This window comes from Prunus dulcis, chromosome 1 (assembly GCF_902201215.1).
Source record: "Prunus dulcis chromosome 1, ALMONDv2, whole genome shotgun sequence".
NCBI lineage: Eukaryota > Viridiplantae > Streptophyta > Magnoliopsida > Rosales > Rosaceae > Prunus > Prunus dulcis.
This window is the reverse complement of record NC_047650.1, coordinates 37,754,392-37,773,770: the sequence shown is the minus strand read 5'-3', so window position 1 is coordinate 37,773,770 and position 19,379 is coordinate 37,754,392. Positions and strand designations below refer to the sequence as shown.

At 35.6% G+C, this 19,379-nt stretch overlaps 3 protein-coding genes across 5 annotated transcripts; all 3 read left to right on the top strand.

Annotated features, from left to right (window-relative positions):
• Positions 1-2,489: 2,489 nt before the first annotated feature.
• LOC117614276 lies at positions 2,490-5,411 on the top strand. 2 transcript variants are annotated; one of them, XM_034343041.1, is made up of 3 exons: positions 2,490-2,810; positions 2,911-3,000; positions 4,909-5,187. In XM_034343041.1, exons 1-3 carry the CDS (start codon positions 2,538-2,540, stop codon positions 4,966-4,968), a joined length of 423 nt encoding a protein of 140 aa, XP_034198932.1. In that variant the 5' UTR covers positions 2,490-2,537; the 3' UTR covers positions 4,969-5,187. The 2 variants fall into 2 exon arrangements, with proteins under 2 accessions (XP_034198932.1, XP_034198923.1); XM_034343032.1 differs by lacking the exon at positions 4,909-5,187 and adding an exon at positions 5,194-5,411 and having other exon boundaries at positions 2,496-2,810.
• Positions 5,412-8,530: 3,119 nt separating this feature from the next.
• LOC117614630 (WAT1-related protein At4g08290-like) lies at positions 8,531-11,097 on the top strand. 2 transcript variants are annotated; one of them, XM_034343504.1, is made up of 7 exons: positions 8,531-8,785; positions 8,879-8,941; positions 9,232-9,348; positions 9,438-9,675; positions 9,782-9,940; positions 10,084-10,235; positions 10,751-11,097. In XM_034343504.1, exons 1-7 carry the CDS (start codon positions 8,586-8,588, stop codon positions 10,974-10,976), a joined length of 1,155 nt encoding a protein of 384 aa, XP_034199395.1. In that variant the 5' UTR covers positions 8,531-8,585; the 3' UTR covers positions 10,977-11,097. The 2 variants fall into 2 exon arrangements, with proteins under 2 accessions (XP_034199395.1, XP_034199397.1); XM_034343506.1 differs by lacking the exon at positions 8,879-8,941.
• A 2,927-nt stretch (positions 11,098-14,024) lies between these two features.
• LOC117638659 (WAT1-related protein At4g08300-like) lies at positions 14,025-17,050 on the top strand. The gene is made up of 7 exons (XM_034373757.1): positions 14,025-14,353; positions 14,637-14,699; positions 14,787-14,903; positions 15,581-15,818; positions 15,975-16,133; positions 16,220-16,371; positions 16,607-17,050. The coding sequence occupies exons 1-7, from the start codon at positions 14,139-14,141 to the stop codon at positions 16,764-16,766; spliced, it is 1,104 nt and encodes a 367-aa protein (XP_034229648.1). The 5' UTR covers positions 14,025-14,138; the 3' UTR covers positions 16,767-17,050.
• The last annotated feature ends 2,329 nt before the right edge of the window (positions 17,051-19,379 follow it).

Here is a 19,379-nt window from a genome sequence, read left to right as displayed (position 1 = left end):
AAACAATACATAGTAGTGAAATGTATGAGTGCGGTACTATAGTTTTTCTCAAAATAATAAAATATGAAGGGCCCTAAAATATAGTCTTGCATGTCTCTAAATAATAGTTTAATTAAATTAAAATACATAGTAGTGGAATGTATGAGTGTTGTACCATAGTTTTTCTCAAAATAATAAAATATGAAGGACCCTAAAATATAGCTTTGTATGGCTAGAGATGGAAAATTTTAACCATACACTATTCTTTAAAAATTTAATATTTCTGAGGGCTAAATTTATAGCCATGGACTACATTTAGCTGTATGACTAGAGATGGCCAAAGAGCATCTACCTTTACAGTTTAGGTCTTAGATTCGGTTTCCCCTTCTTCAATGTATTTTGTATTAGAAAAAAAAAAAAAATTTCAAATCCTCATTTCATCAATAATGAAAAACAATTTAATGTTTCATCAAAGTAATAAAAAACATATAATCAAGTTCAAATCCTCATTTCTCCAACAATGAAAAACAATCCAATATTTCATTAAAGTAATAAACAAATATAATTACCAATATATCTTTAGCATCTAGGTGCTCATGTAGAATTCTATAGTAAGGAAGAGCAGTATCTAAAGCCCTTAGATGATGTTATATCTCTCAAATTAGTTAGTTGTTAGATCAAGTTGGTTAGTTTGATTTTGTAACACCCCGACTCCAATTAAATTCCCTACTTGAATTATTCAATTTAATGAAATATGAAATTACGAATTTACCCTTAGAGTAGGGGTATTTTAACCCGATTCTATTTCGAAGTTCACACGAGACGCGCCATCAGATGGGCTTCCCCCGTCTCTTATGATCGACTAACCCATGTGCAAGTGCCGTTCACTTGGAACCTTTCCCCTCTTCGACCTTCAAAGTTCTCATTTGAATATTTGCTACTACCACCAAGATCTGCATCGACGGCCGCTCCGCCCATGCTCGCGCCTGAGGTTTTGTAGCAACTGCCGCACCCTCCTACTCATCGGGGCTTGGCACTTGACTCGACGGCCGGGTATAGGTCGTGCTCTTAAGCGCCATCTATTTTTGAGACTAGTTGATTCGGTAGGTGAGTTGTTACACACTCTTTAACTGATTTTGACTTCCATGACCACCTGCCTACTGTCTTAATCGAACAACATCCTTTGTGGGTTCTAGGTTAGTGTGCAGTTAGGCACCATAACCTGGCTTCCGGTTCATCTAACATCGCCAGTTCTGCTTACCAAAAATGGCCCACTTGGAACTCTCGATTCTATGGCGTGGCTCAACAAAGCAACTGAGCCGTCCTACCTATTTAAAGTTTGAGAATAGGTCATGTGCGTTGCGCCCCCGATGCCTATAATCATTGGCTTTACCTGATAAAACTCGTTCACGGGCTCCAGCTATCCTGAGGGAAACTTCGGAAGGAACCAGCTACTAGACAGCTCGATTAGTCTTTCGCCCCTATACCCAAGTCAGACGAACGATTTGCACGTTAATATCGTTGCGGGCCTCCACCAAAGTTTCCTCTGGCTTCGCCCCGCTCAGGCATAGTTCACCATCTTTCGGGTCCCGACAGACATGCTCTGACTCGAACCCTTCTCAAAAGATCAAGGTCGGTAGGCGGTGCAACCCTCAAGGGGATCCTGCCAGTCAAATTAGAACCGAATTCGGTATTATTCATCCGATTTGGTTCGGTTCGATTTTAACAAAAAAATTTCAAAAACAATCTGGTTTGGGTTGAACTGATTCCGGTTCGATTTTGAATCAATTTTTATTCGGTTTTGAACTGGATTATTAAAATTAATTTTTAATACAAATTTTAATATAATTTTGTTTTTTTGACTTGAAAATTAATAAATTATTAATTTCATATAAAAAATAAATATTAAAACTAGAAAGAGAGAGATGTTTTGAAATTGAACTTGAATAAATATTAGTTATGAGATAAAAAATATAGCATTAAATATAAATAAATATTGAAATTATATATTTTTTAATTTGACCAGTTCGGTTTGGTCCGATTCTATTTTTGAAGACATAGAACCGAATCCAAAATCGGTCCAAACCAATTCGGTTCTATTTTTACCGGTTGTTGACTTTTTGGCCAACTTTGTTTTCTTCCCCTTTTTTTCGGTGCGGTTCGGTTCAGATTTCCTGTTTGCCGGTTTGAATGCCCACCCCTAATGGTGAGAGTATTATATATGGACCATAGATGTGAACCTTCATATTAGCCACATGATTCATCTAAATAGTAACTTCACTTAAGTTTAAGGAAATGATCTTGTGGCTAATATGAGGAGTCCATATAGGACACTCTCAATATAGAATTTCGCGTGAATACCATTATTTGCCTAAATAGATGGGCTTAACAAATGTTGGGCCAGGCTGATATACCTATAGATCAGGCCCCAGACCGTCAAAGGAGCCGCAGCCTCATCGCCCGACCCTCCGATACGGAAGGTGAGAGAAATGGGCCTTGTCCCATTTTGCAAAGGATTGATTTGGTGTTTTTTTGGTCGCAGGATTGATTTGGTAGCCATGGCCATTGCCGCAGCAGCAACAGCGACAGTGACAATGGCGCTAGCGAGGCCAACGTCGAATGTGTTGCTGACAAGACACAGGGCTAGGTGGGTCTTCACTCCATTTGCTGTTTCTTCTTCCTTTACTTCGTCTTCTTCTTCTTCAAAGCCTTCAAGAGCCCTCATTCTCTACTCCAAGCCCGGGTGCTGTTTGTGCGATGGCCTCAAAGAAAAACTTCAGGCTGCCTTCTTACTCGCTGGCCCTGATTCTCTTCAGGACGTTGATTTACAGGTAACCCAATGACCTTTTAATTAGTTTTGAACTTTTAACATTCGTATTTCAAGCGTTTTCTCTGTTTTCGATAAAGTTTGTTGTATTGGGTTTTATTCAGATAAGGGATATTACGGGCAATCCAGAGTGGGAAAGAGCTTACCAGTATGAGATACCAGTGTTGGCCAGAGTGCTTTCTGATGGCACTGAGGTTAGTTCCTTCCATTCGGTTTTCTTGGGTCGGCTTTAATTTCAACTTTAATTCCTGTAATGTGCTGTTTTTTCATCGTGAAAGCTTCCAATTTCCGTAATTTATTGCTGTGCCAAGCGACTTGGGAGCTTTTTCTTTATTATTATCCTTTGAATAGAATACCGCTAATTTCACATGTTGAGGGAATGACACTCAAATGACACTCAACTTAAGCATAAACATATTCTAAGCTTTATATTTGTACTTCTGAACTTGACCCTGTGTTGGAGCAACCCCATTTTATGTGAAGCATCAACCCCATTTTAAGAGTAGCAATAACTTTCAGAATAAACGAAACTGCAAAATGAAATGATCACACAAGCAGTTTAACATATTTTGAAAAAGAATTTTATAGAAAATGTCCAGTGGCCAACTTAGCAAGGTGTTGCCTCATCCGAGATCACTAGGGATGAACTTGTGCAAGCTATCCTGGCCAACCCAAAATCTAGACTGGACCATAGAAGACTTTGATTTGGAATTTTATAAATCGGTGGCTGCTTTGGTTTGAACAATCCCATCCAGAATTTAGTTTGGGCTGAATAGGGGTTAAGGTACCTACTGCCTAAGCCTGATAGGCTGATGCATAGCACAACATGAGGCCTAGTTCCAAAGTATACTACTTCCCTTGTGTAATAAATTGAGTAAGGATTGTATGCATTTTCTTATTAGTTGAATTGCTGGGGTTTGATATCATTGTATTTTGTTCTATCCTATTTAGTAATACAATGAAAAGCCTCCCATCCACAAAAATCATTTGATAATGCTACCTTGTATTGGATTATTGTACCCTCTATATTAAACTTCGCTTTGATAGTAGTTTTCCAATAATCATGTGCAATTAGGCGCAAGTTCTAAAGAGTTTGATGGCCATCATGACACCTGAGACAGATTTAACATTCTTTTATTGGCAATGATTGGTTGAGTCAGTTCTTTGAAGATGAAACTATTTTATTGGATTGGCTGTATAATGCAGTCAATCGAGAAACAATAAAGAAGGCATTAAGATAATATTATTATAATGCCTGGATTTTGGCTTTGGGTGTATGTGATTTGATGATTCTTATTAAACTGTCTTATGTATCCTAGGATTAGAAGTTGTAGGAATCATATTGCTCCTAAAGACTGGACATCCTATCAAATTGCACTGTAAAGTTATCAAGTGAACCATGTCACATGGGAGTCAGTTGTGTCATGGCTTGTAGGCTAGCCCTTATAATTGAGGCAAAGGCTCCATTGAGTTCAGTTGGGTCAATGCTGTGCTGAGTGATGGGTGATTGTAAATGCTACCTATGATTCATTCTTTTTGTTGTGGAACTTAAATCTAATTGACTTTTCTGTGTAAACATTGCATTCAATACCAGCTGATTAAACCAAGTATCCTTCATTTAGATCGATTAACATTGGAAAAGGCTTCATATGCACATGCCAGAATCATATAATGTGTTCCATTATCCTTTGATATTTGTCTTTTGAATCAATGTGGACATGCCTTTATGTTTCCCCTGTTATTTGTAGTCGTCCTTCACTGCATATTACCTTTTCTAATAAATTCTAATGGGATGATTTTCGATTTTCTTGCTTTATTTTTGTTTCTTGCTTTTCTCCTGCTCATGTGAACTATCTTGTGGCACATACAATTCTGACTCTAAATGCTTGCTGACAGATGCAGATCCTTTTTACATCTCTAGTGGCGCAGATTTTTTGTTTTTTGTTTTTTTTTGTTTTCGTAATAGCCACAAACAAATTTTCCCAGTAATAAATATCTGATTATAGTTTTCTTTTTTCCTTGTGCATCATTGCGAGGATATGGTTTCAGTTGTTAATCTCTTTTAAAAATATACTTTTTTTGGTGCTTTGCCATGTATCAAGCAATTACTTTGCTTTAGATGGTGGATTGACAATCAAATAAACAGCCAACGCAATTATTGATGGGATTGTCTCTATGAGGTGGCCTATCATGCTTGAAGCATCTCAAGTTTTCTTACCCTTATTGTTTCCTTTTAGCAATGCTGAGAATTTGTGTATATGGTACAAGACTTCAACTGCATTTCCTCAGTCTGAAATCTGAAAGAATTCAAGTTAGATCTTTTTTGTTTTGTTTTGATGAATCACATTTGTAGTTTCATCTGACGAAAATATCGAATTATTTTCCAGGAAACTCTACCTAGGTTACCTCCTCGTCTTGGAGTGGAACTGGTTCAGAAGAAAATAGCTGCTGCCTTAAAACATTAGTGGGTTTTGGACCCTATGTAGAAGTGAAGTTTTGTGATTGGCTATTTGGCATGTATCTTGAATTATAAAGGAATTTGTAGATCACATCAACTTTGTAGCCAACTTTTAGTGAATGGCCAGACAAATTTTCTTTTGACTCTTCTTTCTTGATCCCTTTTTGTTCTTCTGCCTTTATTTCCTTTACAGTTGACTGTTTTCTATCAATGAAAAATGTAGATGAAACTACATATGCAAGATGGACACTTACCCCCTTCCATTCTCATCCTTTCTCAATAATTGGTCTCTCGGGGGTCTGTGGAAGGAGACATTAGACTAACCCACAATTTAAAGCAATTTTATATTTCTCAAAAAATAAATAAATAAATAAAAAGTTAAAAATGTATCATTCAGAAGGTGGTCCATTATCTATAAAAGGAAAAAGAAAACGTTTTGAAAGTTGCAAGATTTGTTTTAAATCACAACCCTTAACAAGTTCCACAATTAATTCACTCACTTTTGTTGACGCAGATGTCTCTGTTCTAATGTTCTGCTTGACTTTTGTTTTCGCCTCATTAAAATTTAATTTAAGGAATTTAAATTGGATACATCATCCTTAAAATAAAAAACTCAATTTAATTCTAATTAAAAATGAAAAAAAAAACCCCGTTTTGCATTGGAATTAAAAGAAAGCAAATTCTTTAATCTTCAAGCATTATTACAATTCATGGAAAAGTTTTATTGTCCGCTTTAATCTCTCCCCTTGCTTTCTTGTAAGAAGACAGATTTTCATCACTTTATTTTCTTTCACTCTCTTTCTCGAAATCTTTATTTTCTAAAACTTTACAAGAATCAAATCCGTCACCCTTTTGCATGAAAATGAGTTATCCATTTTAAATGCATTCTTTTTTTTCAGTGGATATTAAAGATAGGATACAGTATATGTCACTCAAATATTTTGACATAAAAACTTGTAAATAAATATTCATAATTAATACAGTATATTGAGAAAAATGCCCTATTAAAATGAGAAAGAAAAAAAAAAGATTTTTGCTTGTCAAGTTGCTACTATTTTATAAAAAAAAAGGAAACATGACAATGATACTTATACAATTAATTAATTATGAAAATATAAATTGTTATTATTCAAAGGGAAAAAAAACTAAAGGAAAAGCAATCATTGATTATTGCTTATCGGAAGATGAACTCAACTTTGCCATTAGCACTTAAAAAGATGAGGGAAAAGGGCATTACACGCAAAGGTCCTTTCATCTCATACATTATGCAGCAGAGCAGGAAAGTTGTTAAATTTTAAATCACACAATAATCAAAAGTACCAAAAGTAATAGATATGCATTTATTTCTTTGACCAAACTTCTCTTCACTAAAACTCATGCATCTGCCTTCTTTCTTTGTCACTCACTTTTTCTTAAAGTGATGAGGAGATAAATAGTAGTTGTTCCAAACACTTCACAACTTGATTTGCTAGCTAGAGGCATATCTGTCGAGCATGTTAAGATCATCTTAAAGCTTCTTTCTTGCTGTTTATTTCCCTTCTCATTAAAAATTATGAGTCAATTCTCCCTTCTTTAGCCGCCTCACATTATTTGGCCACGAATCGTCAAATGTTTACAGATATATAGAGTCATCTTTATTGATGAATATGTTCAATTAAGAAATTTCTTACATGAGTTCATCGATCCAAACATTCTATTTTTCAAGTATTTAGATCATTCTTATAATATAAAATATAAAAAATTTAAATTAGTGAAATATAAGGTGGAGTGAGCCATATAAACATACCCCTAAAATAAGTTTATGTATATTTATATTGATTGACACTCCGACAAGCATGCCAAATATTTCAAACATAATGCTCTTTTTTCTACACAAGGTTTTGGCATGTTTCTAGCATGAAAACGATAAGATTTGAAAAGAGAGAGAGAGAAAAAAACACTTTTCACATTGATCAAAATTCAGAACCGGTGCATAAATTAGCATAGTTTTATTTGTTTTTTGATTCATGCATCTTCATGGTGTCACGATCTTCCTGATATTATTCAAGATACTTTCATTGAAAATCGGCGGTAATCTTTTTTCACTGAATAATTGCTTTTTCTCAATCAAAAATAATAACATCAGAAGGTTTCTTTGACCCAAGTCATATATGTATGCACCAGTTGCAAAGGGAGGTGTTTATCCCATTTAGGTAACCAAAGGGTCCCTGCAACGACAAGAAAAATTAAATGGTAGGGCATTGTCTGATTGGTAATTTTGATCTCCTACAAAGAATTAAAAGGTTCCAAGTTCGTGTACAGAACTTTTTTGATTGATTAACAAATGTTTAGTCAAGTTGGTTTGAGCGGATGTACTTCCCACTATGCACTGAGTTCGAATATTCCTTCCGGTATTTTAAATTATATTAAAATAAAATATCGCTTTTATAAATAAAATAAAATAAAATAAAAGATATATAAGTCTCAATAATGGTACAGTTAAAAGCTCAATTACTTAATGGATTAGCATGACCTGTCCTCATCATGCGTGCTGAATGGGAAGCAACTATATATAAATATGTGCATGCAAGATGCATGGCTCTTTTCACATCCATCAATTAGAAACCTTATAAAACTTAGCTGTAGACATCAGCTTATTGCTAATTTTATCCAAAACATAAATTTGACCCCTACCTTCCTCTATCTTGCTTAACCAAAAATTACACTGATACATATTTAGCAAAACCATTAGATATAATAGTTGGTGTTTACTGTAAATTGGTTTAAGAACTTTTGTGATTACAAAAAAGAGTTGGTGATGGTTTGTTTGCCCAAAATTTTCAAGAAATATCTATGAGTTCTTTAAGATGAGATCGACCCCGCCTGAAAAGAGACAGACAAGATATTAAAGCAGCCACATCTATATTCATTGTAAAATGAAACTCCCATACACAACTAACGAGCACAATTGAAGCACAAAGACACACAAAAGCACACATTTGCCTATCAGTAATGACCGAAGCAAGCATACTTTCGAAGACAGGGCCATGCATCCACAGAGATCTCAAAATAAAACCCTTTTCTTCAAGTGGGTGTTGGTATGAGTGGCTCTGTACAAGCGATAATGTATACGTCTCATATCAAAGAATCTAACAATAATCTAAATACAGTATAGGTGGACATGATAGCACAATAGTGGGTTTATTATCCTATCATAATTAAATATTTTTTTTCTCTATAAGAAGGCCGTTGCAAGCACCTTTTAATTTCATCCCCAATCAACCAGTTCCACTTCTCACAAGGAAGAAATTAAGTTAAATCAAGAGAGAGAGAGAGAGAGAGATGGCATGTGGGCAGTTTGGTGTTGTGTTGAAGAAGCTGAAACCTTATTTGCTTGTTGTGAGCTTGCAATTTGGGACTGCAGGGATGTACATAATCAGCATGGTTACTCTCAACCATGGCATGAACCGATTTGTTCTCATCGTCTATCGCAATGCTGCTGCAGCCCTCTTCCTTGCTCCTTTCGCCTTGGTTCTTGAAAGGTATTTCTATCTCTAATTAGTCACATTTAAGTAATAATAATCTGGAATTAATTCAGTTTTTTCTCTGTGAATTAATTTTCATTTGTTTTACAGGACAACGAGACCAAAAATGACAATTTCCACCTTTTTGCACATAATGGTGCTGGGATTCCTAGAGTAAAGATCTCTCACTAACAAGCATACTAAGTATTGCTAATTATATATGAATTTCACGTCTGTAACGAATACGATCATTAAATGTGATACATGTAAAGTTTTAAACTTATTATAAAAAATAAAAAAAAAGTTGTACAGCTGTCCCACAGGTTCCCAATCATGTACAGTTGAATGTTGATCGTGACTACTAGCTAGGAGCAAAAAAAGATAGGGGAGACCAATGCCAATGCGTATGACTTGGATTATTTTATTTTATTTTATTTTAAATACGTATTCATCTGATTGTGCAGGCCAATTGTTGATCAGGGGTTTACATACTTGGGGATGAAATACACATCGGCATCATTTACATCTGCTATCATGAACGCCGTCCCGTCTGTTACCTTTGTTATCGCAGTTATTTTTCGGTAAAAATCAATGACTTAGATTCATTCCTAATTCATAATTCGGAAAAATAAGCATTCGTCTAACAATCGGCAAAAAAAAATTATTGCAGGGTAGAAAGTGTAAAGATGAAAGAGGTACGCAGTCAAGCCAAGGTGATAGGAACCCTAGTAACTTTTGCTGGCGCCATGCTGATGACAGTGTACAAAGGCCCTGTCGTTGACCTCCTATGGTCACACAAAACCAGCAGCCACAGCAGCACCACTACATCCACCGACCAACACTGGGTGACCGGGACAGTCTTCATCCTCGTAGGTTGTGTTGCTTGGTCTTGTTTCTACGTATTGCAAGTAAGTATTAATTGCATGATCAGTAATTAAATTATGTTTGCATGCATGTAATATGAAGCTTAATAAATGTGACGTCATTGACGTTAATTTACGTATCGATATCCAGTCCATAACAGTGAAGAAATACCCTGCAAACATCTCACTTTCCTGCTTGATATGCTTGGTGGGAGCGTTGCAAGGTGCAGTCGTGGCAGTTACTGTAGAGCGTCGTGCTAGTGCGTGGGCGGTCGGCTGGGATTCAAGGCTCCTAGCGCCTCTCTACTCGGTTAGTTCCATACAATGCAACGGGAACACGACCTGCTAACACGAATTGCCATTTTTAAATGTGTCTAGTACATTCAATTATAGATTGTGATTTTTTTTTTCTTCATTTTTAACTAATTAGAAGATGCATTGTCAATGATTTAGGGAATAATTGGCTCTGGAATTGCTTATTACGTGCAAGGCTTGGTGATGAAGACTAGAGGCCCGGTTTTCGTAACAGCTTTCAACCCTCTCTGCATGATCATCGTCTCTATTCTGGGTTCCATTATTCTAGCTGAGAAACTTCACCTTGGCAGGTAAAGAAAAAGAAAAACTAAAATTGGGCTAACATCATATTTCCTCTGTCTTGAATTTTTCTTAATCCTAATCTTCTGGTATATGCCACATTTTGGTAAGTTGTGCACATTATTCCTATATTATGACAAATTCCAATCCTAATTAATTAAAATTATTGATAATGAGGAATAATAATGGCATGTACAAAGTGTGTTGTGATGTCGTACGTCTTGTGACGCAGCTTTTCTCAAGAACAAATACTTTAGAGAAGGTATATATATCTTTGTGATGTAATCAATCAACTTTAAGTATTGATATGATCTTTATCTGAATAGTTATACTTTGTATATTTAATTTTTTTTTGATAAAGACGTGGGTTATGCTAGTTGGTCAAGACAGTAAGCCCGCTCTGTTGCACCCAAGTTCAAATATTTCTCCCCATATATTAGATTAATTTAGACTATCGTTTATATATAAAAATCCCTCTTTTTTTCTTTTTTTTTTGGTTTTTTTAATTTTAAAACTTGATGTGTAGTATAATTGGAGGCGTGATCATCGTGTTTGGCCTTTATTCTGTGGTGTGGGGTAAAAGCAAGGATTATTGTAAAAGCTCAGCAGTGCCATCCAGTCCTGCTATGAAGGATGAAGCTCACGAATTGCCAATTTCTAATGGAAGTGCTACCAATGGGACTAAATTGGTCATTGACAAAAATGGCAGCGACCAGCCATCCCAAATGCAATATATGACGGTCCAAAAATAATGCTAATCTTACTTTAAATTTGCAGTATAAAGAACCAGAAAATGTCTTTTTAATCTCCCTTTCGAATTTGATTGTAATTATGAATCTATGATTAGCATGTAGCAATCCGTTTCTTTTCTAAGAGCTAGCTTCTTACTATCTAGTTGAAAAACGCTGTCAACAAGCCCCAATATATAAGAATATATACCCATGTCAATTCTGTATAGCTTGCACAATGTTCTCCAACTATTTTCTTCTTTCTTCTCCTTTTCTTTTTTGGGCATTTTATTAGATCTTATGAATAATGCTGCATATATTATATATATTCATCATCACATTTCTCGTATTAGTGAGATTCGGTGTATATTATATAAAGATACAACCAGTAATGTGATCTGTAAACGTGGAATAAATAGATTTATTCTTAAACTAATATAATTAAGATTGATAAAATTGAGAGAAATTGATGTTGTTTGAGAGAATGTAATAACTTGTCAAATTATCTCTTTATATAGTACATGCCTAGAGTATCAACTATCAACAAGGTGCACATGTCATGCAAGAAAATTAGGTTGATTGGAGATAATTGTGATATTGTCAGTTCCTTTCCAAATTCTATCACATGTTATATATTCTATTAGGTAGCTAGGGGGCCTCTTTCTTCAAACATATCTGATTTGTGGAAATTTGTATTCTGCCGTTTACGGTACGACACTAGAGCCAATATGAACACCATATATGGTAAGGACCTTCTTTATTGTGTGGTCTGAATAAAAAGGACTTGCAATTCCGTATGTTTTTTTCAATATAACTTTGTCCATTGGGTTTTAAAAATAAAATTCAGAACATGTTAGACGACACCATTGGCTTGTATATCAGTGGGGTGGGGAAAAAGCAAGTACGCCACTATTGAAAAATAAGAAAAGGAGAAGTTTGTAGGTGTTGTATCAATCCTTAATATAAGAACTTTTGGTGGATTAAAATCTAAAAATTCTTACAAGTGGTCACTTGCTCTAGGGCCATTCGGAAGAATAAGAATATAGCCTTTGCAAATTGAAAGAAGAAATAAAAAAAGGAGATTTGCTTCATGCACATGGTGATTGTACTAACAGATGTGCTGCTCTCTTGCAATCTTCTCTTTTTTTTCTTTTTTGAGTACAAGCGATATCGAAACTACAGAGTAAGAGGTTTTTCGCACATACAAAACTAAGATGCCTTTGGGGTTTGAACTTAAAACCTCTAGTCTGAAAGTCAAGGTTTTTTTTCATTGAGCTAGACCGCTAACTCAATCTTCTATTTTTGTTCATCTCATCAAGATTTGAATATCTGGCATATTCTTATCCATAATACGTAACTAAGGACATATTTACATGAATAAACAAGTTTTTTTTTTCCTTCCTTCCTCTCATCGTAGTTCTAAATTAAAGTATCTTCTCTCACTGCATATCGCCATACACTTACAAATTAGAGCACGAGGACATTAAAAACACAAAGTGGCCAATAAATTTCACCACCTAAAGGAAAAAAAAAAAAAAAAAAAGGTTGGCCGGTACTTTTGCTCTTATTTATTTTTGGAATAATTCTAACCACATTCTCTTTTCAAAGACAGTATCAAGATTATATGGTGGGATTCCACCAACCTGATTAATTGTTTTCGTGGAATCCAAACACGAAACCACAAACTTTATATGTTTGGACTTTGTCTCCCCAGGTGTTTTATACTCATCCAGGAAAAATATATAGTGAAAATACAGTGAGATTATAATATCTATATACATATTTTTAACTCAATAGGTTATTCTTTTCTCTTCCCCACTATATATTGCTGTAAGGCAAAGACATTGTTAAAGAATATAAGTCACACACCTATTAAGCTTTGTAGGTGGTTAAATTGGGGACAATATTAGTGTTACTAGTAGTGGGCTGCTGATCCATCTTTCTGAAATTTAATAAGCATCTTTTCAGATGAAGCCACTCTAAAAGGGCTAGCTACTAAGCTTGTTATTTCATGAACATATAGGAGCAAAGCACACAGAACATTAGCCAAAAAAAAAGGAGTAAAATTTGCATAGAATGATAGGACATGCACATGGACGATTTTTGTCATTGGATGTGATTAGCAATATTTCTTCGACTCTTTCGCAAGGCGACGCATAAAAATGAAGAAAAATTGTACGGCGGGATTAAAGAAAGAAGTTTGTAATCTTAACATATGTTAAAAAAAAGTGATGTAAGTGATTAACTATATATTATGTGATTTGCAGTTTATGAGGAGAGAATCATTTCGTGGCTTGCTTATAAGCCAAAATGCCTGAATGTGGAGAATGGGTTTTCCATTAGTAGCCTTAATTTCCGCCCCTTGAATCATTAGTGGCTTGCTGATTGGCAAAGTTATATATAAAGTAGTAGCATGAAGCTAGCCCATGGTAGAAATTTAGCTAACCTTTTTCTAAACGAAGAAGTTTAGCTAACCTTAACCGGGATTTGGGATGCTTTTTAGGCGACAAAATTGAAGATTATCAAAATGTAGTGCGTTGCCTAGACAAATCTTACCATCCATGTCAATCCCACTAATTATTTGATGAGGAGTGAGGTCATTAATTTAAAGTTCATATACCATGAAAACTCCCCAAAAAAGAAATTAGAGATTTAACTAGGACATGTCTTAACTAGCTTATTAATTGAAGTGCTGTCCACTCTTCATAGCACCCACTTCCTCTCCCAAACTCCACATAAGCTTAGCCTCTCGCGTCTATCATGCTAAAGCACTTAGCCTAAATTTCATTTGGTGGTCAATGAATCGAATCCCCACTTCCAATAAAATAAATATAAGGAAAAAAGGAAAAGCATTATATTTTCATAGAGATCCACTTAATTAAATTCCTCTCTCTCTCTCTCTCTCTCTCTCTCTCTAGTTGCTTGGTATATGGGTGTCTTTGGTTAATGGATAAGAGAATCCGTAAGAGAGAGAGAGAGAGAGAGAGAGAGAGAGAGAGAGAGAGAGAGAGAGAGAGGGTTAGTGGCTTGGACATGTACGTATGATTTTGAAATATTGTCTCCTTTTTTTTTGCTTTTTAGGCTTATAAGAGGAGCATCCTCATTTTAGTGTTGGCATCCCTGAAAATACAAGTAAATTAATTAGTTGAGGTAGTAGAGAGAGGGACAGAAGTGTTGAATAGAAAGATGGGAGACCAAAGTCCAACAGGATCGAAGTTGAGTCCAGTTCTCATCAAGATGAAGCCTTACCTGGCTATGGTCTCCCTTCAATTTGGATATGCAGGCATGTATATCATCAGTATGGTCTCGTTTAAACACGGCATGAGCAACTTTGTCCTCTCAGTCTACCGTCATGTTGTTGCCTTTTGTGTTATTGCCCCCTTCGCCTTTGTTCTTGAAAGGTTCTCTCTCTCTCTCTCTCTCTCTCTCTCTCTCTCTCTCTCTACCAATTATACATTTGTTTTCTATCCCTTTACAAACAACCATGCATGCATGTATAAGCGCTATGTCACCAAAACTATATTTCAAAAGACTTGAATTATCATTAGTACCAAGAAATTGTTAATTTGTATGACAGATTCAAACAAAATCTTCAATTCATATTTACAATTTGACAACATAACAGATTTTATGCCGAAATAATACTTGTTTGCCCTACTAACTTGACCACATTCTCTCTTACAGGAAAATAAGGCCAAGAATGACTCTCCCGATATTCCTGAGAATAGTTCTGCTTGGTTTTCTTGAGTAATGCTCTAACAACTAAAATTTGGCAAATAAATTTTGAGATTATTGCATGTACAATCATCATATATTAATATTTGATTATTACAGGCCAGTTCTTGATCAAAACTTATACTTTCTGGGAATGAAGTACACCTCAGCAACATTTGCATCTGCTGTTGTCAACGTCCTTCCTGCCATCACCTTCATAATGGCAGTTTTTTTCAGGTTAAAAAAGTAGATAATCATATTCCAGTGTGCGTAGTATTATTTTAGTGCGTTAATAAAAAGGTTAGTGTATGCTTAAGAGCCAACACATTGGAAGGCACTAAGGGAAATTGGAATATACTATTCCAATCACACCGTGCCACGTCATCGTTTTGATTTTTTTTTTTGTTTTTTTTTTGTTTCCCTTATTTTTTGATGAAATCATGGTCGACATGATGCCATCATAATCAGTTCCCACATAACGTGAAAGAAAAAACAATTACACCTTTTGTTTTTTTGTGTGGAATCTTCTTGATAATTTTTGTGGATGATGTAAGCCTTGGCCAGTACACGTGTTATTTGCTAGAAGAGGAAAAAGAAAAAAAAAAAAAAAAAACCCAAAATAAAAAGTTGGGATTCTCTGCTTATGTAATACACTGCATGCTTGAATTATATAAAACCATATTATTTATTTAAAATAATTATAGAATAAACAATCATATCACCTAGATGTGTTTTAATATTTGTTCTTATTCCTTAAAAATGTCGTTTTCGTGCATATCTATATACGAATAATTTTACAAGAATCATATTAATATTTGATCTAGTTTTTCTAATTGAATTATGATATATAATCATTAATAATGATTAGTTTGCCTAAGTCCTATCCTAATTATGTTATTATTTTGATTAATCAGGTTAGAGAGTGTGAACGTTAAGAAGCTACATAGCCTGGCAAAGGTGGTGGGAACTGTAATCACTGTTGGAGGAGCCATGGTGATGACACTGTACAAAGGCCCCATTGTGGATATCATACGAGGCCACGCACACAGCCACGGCACTAGCACCACCGACTCCACCAACCAGCATTGGGTGGCTGGCCCCTTGATGCTCTTAGCTAGTTGCGGTGGTTGGGCCAGTTTCTTCATCGTTCAAGTAAGTCAAACATTTACAATTGCTAGTTTGAAAACGTACGTATATGTCATCATGTCTACCAAAGAGAATACTTTGCAACTTGTAAAATTTCGTATGGATAAATGTTTGTGATAAGCTGATCTAATTAAGCTTTTTTTTATATGTGTTGCACTTCAGTCATTTACTTTAAAGAAGTACCCAGCAGAGCTTTCTCTCACAGCTTGGATATGCATTATGGGAGTGTTGGAAGGTGGGGTAATAACATTTGCGGTGGAACGCAAAATGAGTGTTTGGGTTATAGGCTGGGATTCGAGGCTCCTTGCTTCAGTTTACTCTGTGAGTGCACAATACTCTTCCCTATATAACACGGCTTAGAAACATTGCAGGCATTTGACACACTTTGTATTGATCTTTGTGATTAGGGAATTGTTTGTTCTGGACTTGCATATTATGTGCAAGGTGTTGTGAGTAGGGAACGAGGCCCCGTTTTTGTAACAGCTTTCAGCCCTCTATGCATGATCATCACCGCCGCCCTAGGAGCCATCGTTTTAGCTGAAAAGGTCCACCTTGGAAGGTACAATACTAAAACCTCCATATAAACTTCCACGTTTGGATGACAAGGGAATGTTTTCTTACCAGACTGTGAATCAAGATTTACAATCTGACTCCATAGAAAATAAAAAAACTTATGTTGCCAGACAGTTCGGCAATAGAACATTTTCCAATACTGACATCAATAGGGTTCCGGAGCAATGAATCTTTCTTTTACTGATTGATTGTTTGTTTGTCTCCTTTGTGCTTTGTCTCAGTATAATTGGAGCCATTTTCATAGTCTTCGGTCTCTACACTGTGGTATGGGGCAAAAGCAAAGACCCACTAGCCTCAAGCGCACCATTGAAAGATGAGAAAAGCAATAACCTTGAGTTGCCAGTGACGGCTGATCCCAATGGCATCAGTGGACGCACCTGATCACAAGATTTCATTTTCAAGAACCCTAAACTAAATTAAGGAACAATTAATCATGAAGATTGATATGTATTTGTCGATGTTCTGATTCGACAATTGCAAAAGTTTCACGAAAGATTATGTCCCAAATTAATCTTTCTTGGAACCTTCCTTAGTTATGTCAGGTTGCATTTAACTACATGCATGTATTAAATTTTGACTTTTTGATCCCATGCACCTTGAGAGTGAATGAAGTGATCAGTGTAATAATTTTAATAATTCTAGCTAATTATGTTTGTTTATGTTTTAATCGAACAATTTGCAATGATATCTGAAAAGTGAAAACCAAAACCCTCGAATATTCCAGAGTTTTTTTTTTCAGGTGTGTGTAAATGGGATTGCTTAGAATTTTACTTCACATCACTATATATATACGGCCGAATAATATATAAGAATATTGGCTGCAGAAGATGAAGGAGAGAATCAAATACCTGGAAACTTGGATTTGAATTTTAAAGGGAAAGAAGTAAACGATGATTTCCTTGCTTTCTGTTTACATGAAAGCATAGGACTATATTCCCTCTTAATTAATTAAGAAAGCTTGTTTTGGCTCACATTCTGGTGAAGAAAAACAAAATGATTGCTTTGCGTGGTCATATGTATGCATTTGTTTTTCGTTACAAAAGGCTAAAGTTTTTTTTTTTTTTGTGGGTAAAAATCCTGCATATGGTTGCAGTTGTGTTGGATGGTGTGGCAGCTGTTGAGAGTATTTTACATCGAATGGTGGAATCTTTGTCTTAGTATTTAAAAGATCTTGGATCTCTCAATCTATTGCCAATTGATTTTGGAGTGAATGTTGACATTCTAATTGTTGTGCATGCGGAAGCGTTTCAAGTCAGCCAATATGATATCGATAAAATAACAAAGACAAGATATGACATATGCAGATAAACCAAACAACACACAAAGGTTCATAAGGAGATTACAGAGGAGTTAACACTCTCACCACAACATGAGATTTCATAGTTCAACTCTCACAACCCAAATCCCAAATACACCATATCACTCATACTCATAATACAGATACATATGAGCCAAGAACAAATCTCAAATTCTTGCTCACAGAGAAAAGAGATACAAAGAGAGCTATTACATAGAAGTTACAAACACAAGGAACGAAAAAGGAGAACCAACCCAGAAATATAGCTGATGTGCAACAAGCCAAAGAAGAGAGACTCTTACACAAAGTTGCATCAACCTATACACTAATACAAAGAGCCTTGATTTCTCACTCTCTCAACATACTGTGTAGACAAAGAGAAGCTTACCTCACTCTCCCACAAAGGATGCAACCCACCAAGGTCAGATACGAGATTCCTCTTCAAATAGGTGATTGCCCTTCCTTTATTTCTCTTCTAAGTATGGTGCACCATCACACTAGGAGCATAAGCAAAGAGCCATGATCTCTTCCTTTCCCAACTCAAAAGAGAGCTTTTCTCTCTTGTAGATATGACGGCCACACTTGACTCCAATATCACTCTCTCCATATAAGGTTCAAAGCAAGTGTATTGGAGAAGGCACCGATGAGTGGTTGATATTAGCCCACATCCAAAAGTCACATAGCCTACAAAAGAAGCTACACCAACATCTGGCCATTTTTCTAATCCGCTGGAGTCAACATTCTTGATCAGATCCGCTCAAGCTGTTTTGCAAGAATGGAAAGAAAGGACATTATGGAACTTCAAGAGAGCTGTTTTGCAAGAATTGGGCCCATTGCAACATTTTTATTTTCTGATAGGACGTTGTGAAATGAAAAGCGTAATCTCGAATTAACGCCCTATGGGTTAGAAGATATAGCATGGAATGAATAATAAAAAGTTTGGAAAAAGATGAAGGCTTGAAGCTCGTTTAAGATTAAGAGACTGGATTTATAATAAACTAGTCTCCCAATCCCCAAATCTCATATTGCTTGGTCCTATAAAATGAAACGCAGAAGGGGCAGATCCACAAAGTTAGCCAGGTTAGGCCGCAAGAACTGGCATATAATTGAGCCCAATTACCTAGACTTCCTCAAGAAAATTGGAAAACTCTATGGTCCTTTAGTGTATGGATGCACCAAAGGATATAGATCATTGCATACGGAAATGCAATTGCATTGCTAAACAATTTAATAATTACGAAGCTTTGTCATCCATAACTGTTTTTTTCCCCTTCTTTTCATCACTTGGAGTGGCAGATCTATGAATTTTTCAGAGAATGGGTGATATGTAAAAGATTAAAAGCTCAACAACAAAAAATTCCATACCAATTATACAATGAGGCTACCAAAATTCATATTAAATCATCAATTAATAACCAAAATCAATATCAATTAATCAAAATGCATATCAAATTATCAATTAAACAAAAAAAGACAATCACGTTTTCTCTTTCTCAACATGAGAGTGAGTCCATATATCATATGTATGTGGACAACAACACTAATTAGCCCCTTCAATCATTCATCAATGATTCAACATTGTTGCTTAGCAAGGAAGAAGACCTCATTAATCCCAATTAGCATAATAGATCGAGTTTAATTACCAACAACAACATGAAACTTGCAGCGGAAATTAATGAAGTCTTGTGACTTGTGAA

Bases quoted from the DNA above. Each gene is read 5' to 3' on its own strand.
- LOC117614276 (XM_034343032.1), top strand. From the start codon at position 2,538: ATGGCCATTGCCGCAGCAGCAACAGCGACAGTGACAATGGCGCTAGCG. The intron at 2,811-2,910 runs GTAACCCAATGA...GGTTTTATTCAG, and splicing joins TTCAGGACGTTGATTTACAG to ATAAGGGATATTACGGGCAA. The intron at 3,001-5,193 runs GTTAGTTCCTTC...ATTATTTTCCAG, and splicing joins TGCTTTCTGATGGCACTGAG to GAAACTCTACCTAGGTTACC.
- LOC117614630 (XM_034343504.1), top strand. From the start codon at position 8,586: ATGGCATGTGGGCAGTTTGGTGTTGTGTTGAAGAAGCTGAAACCTTAT. The intron at 9,676-9,781 runs GTAAGTATTAAT...ATCGATATCCAG, and splicing joins CTTGTTTCTACGTATTGCAA to TCCATAACAGTGAAGAAATA. The intron at 9,941-10,083 runs GTTAGTTCCATA...TCAATGATTTAG, and splicing joins TCCTAGCGCCTCTCTACTCG to GGAATAATTGGCTCTGGAAT.
- LOC117638659 (XM_034373757.1), top strand. From the start codon at position 14,139: ATGGGAGACCAAAGTCCAACAGGATCGAAGTTGAGTCCAGTTCTCATC. The intron at 14,354-14,636 runs GTTCTCTCTCTC...TCTCTCTTACAG, and splicing joins TTCGCCTTTGTTCTTGAAAG to GAAAATAAGGCCAAGAATGA. The intron at 14,904-15,580 runs GTTAAAAAAGTA...TTGATTAATCAG, and splicing joins ATAATGGCAGTTTTTTTCAG to GTTAGAGAGTGTGAACGTTA.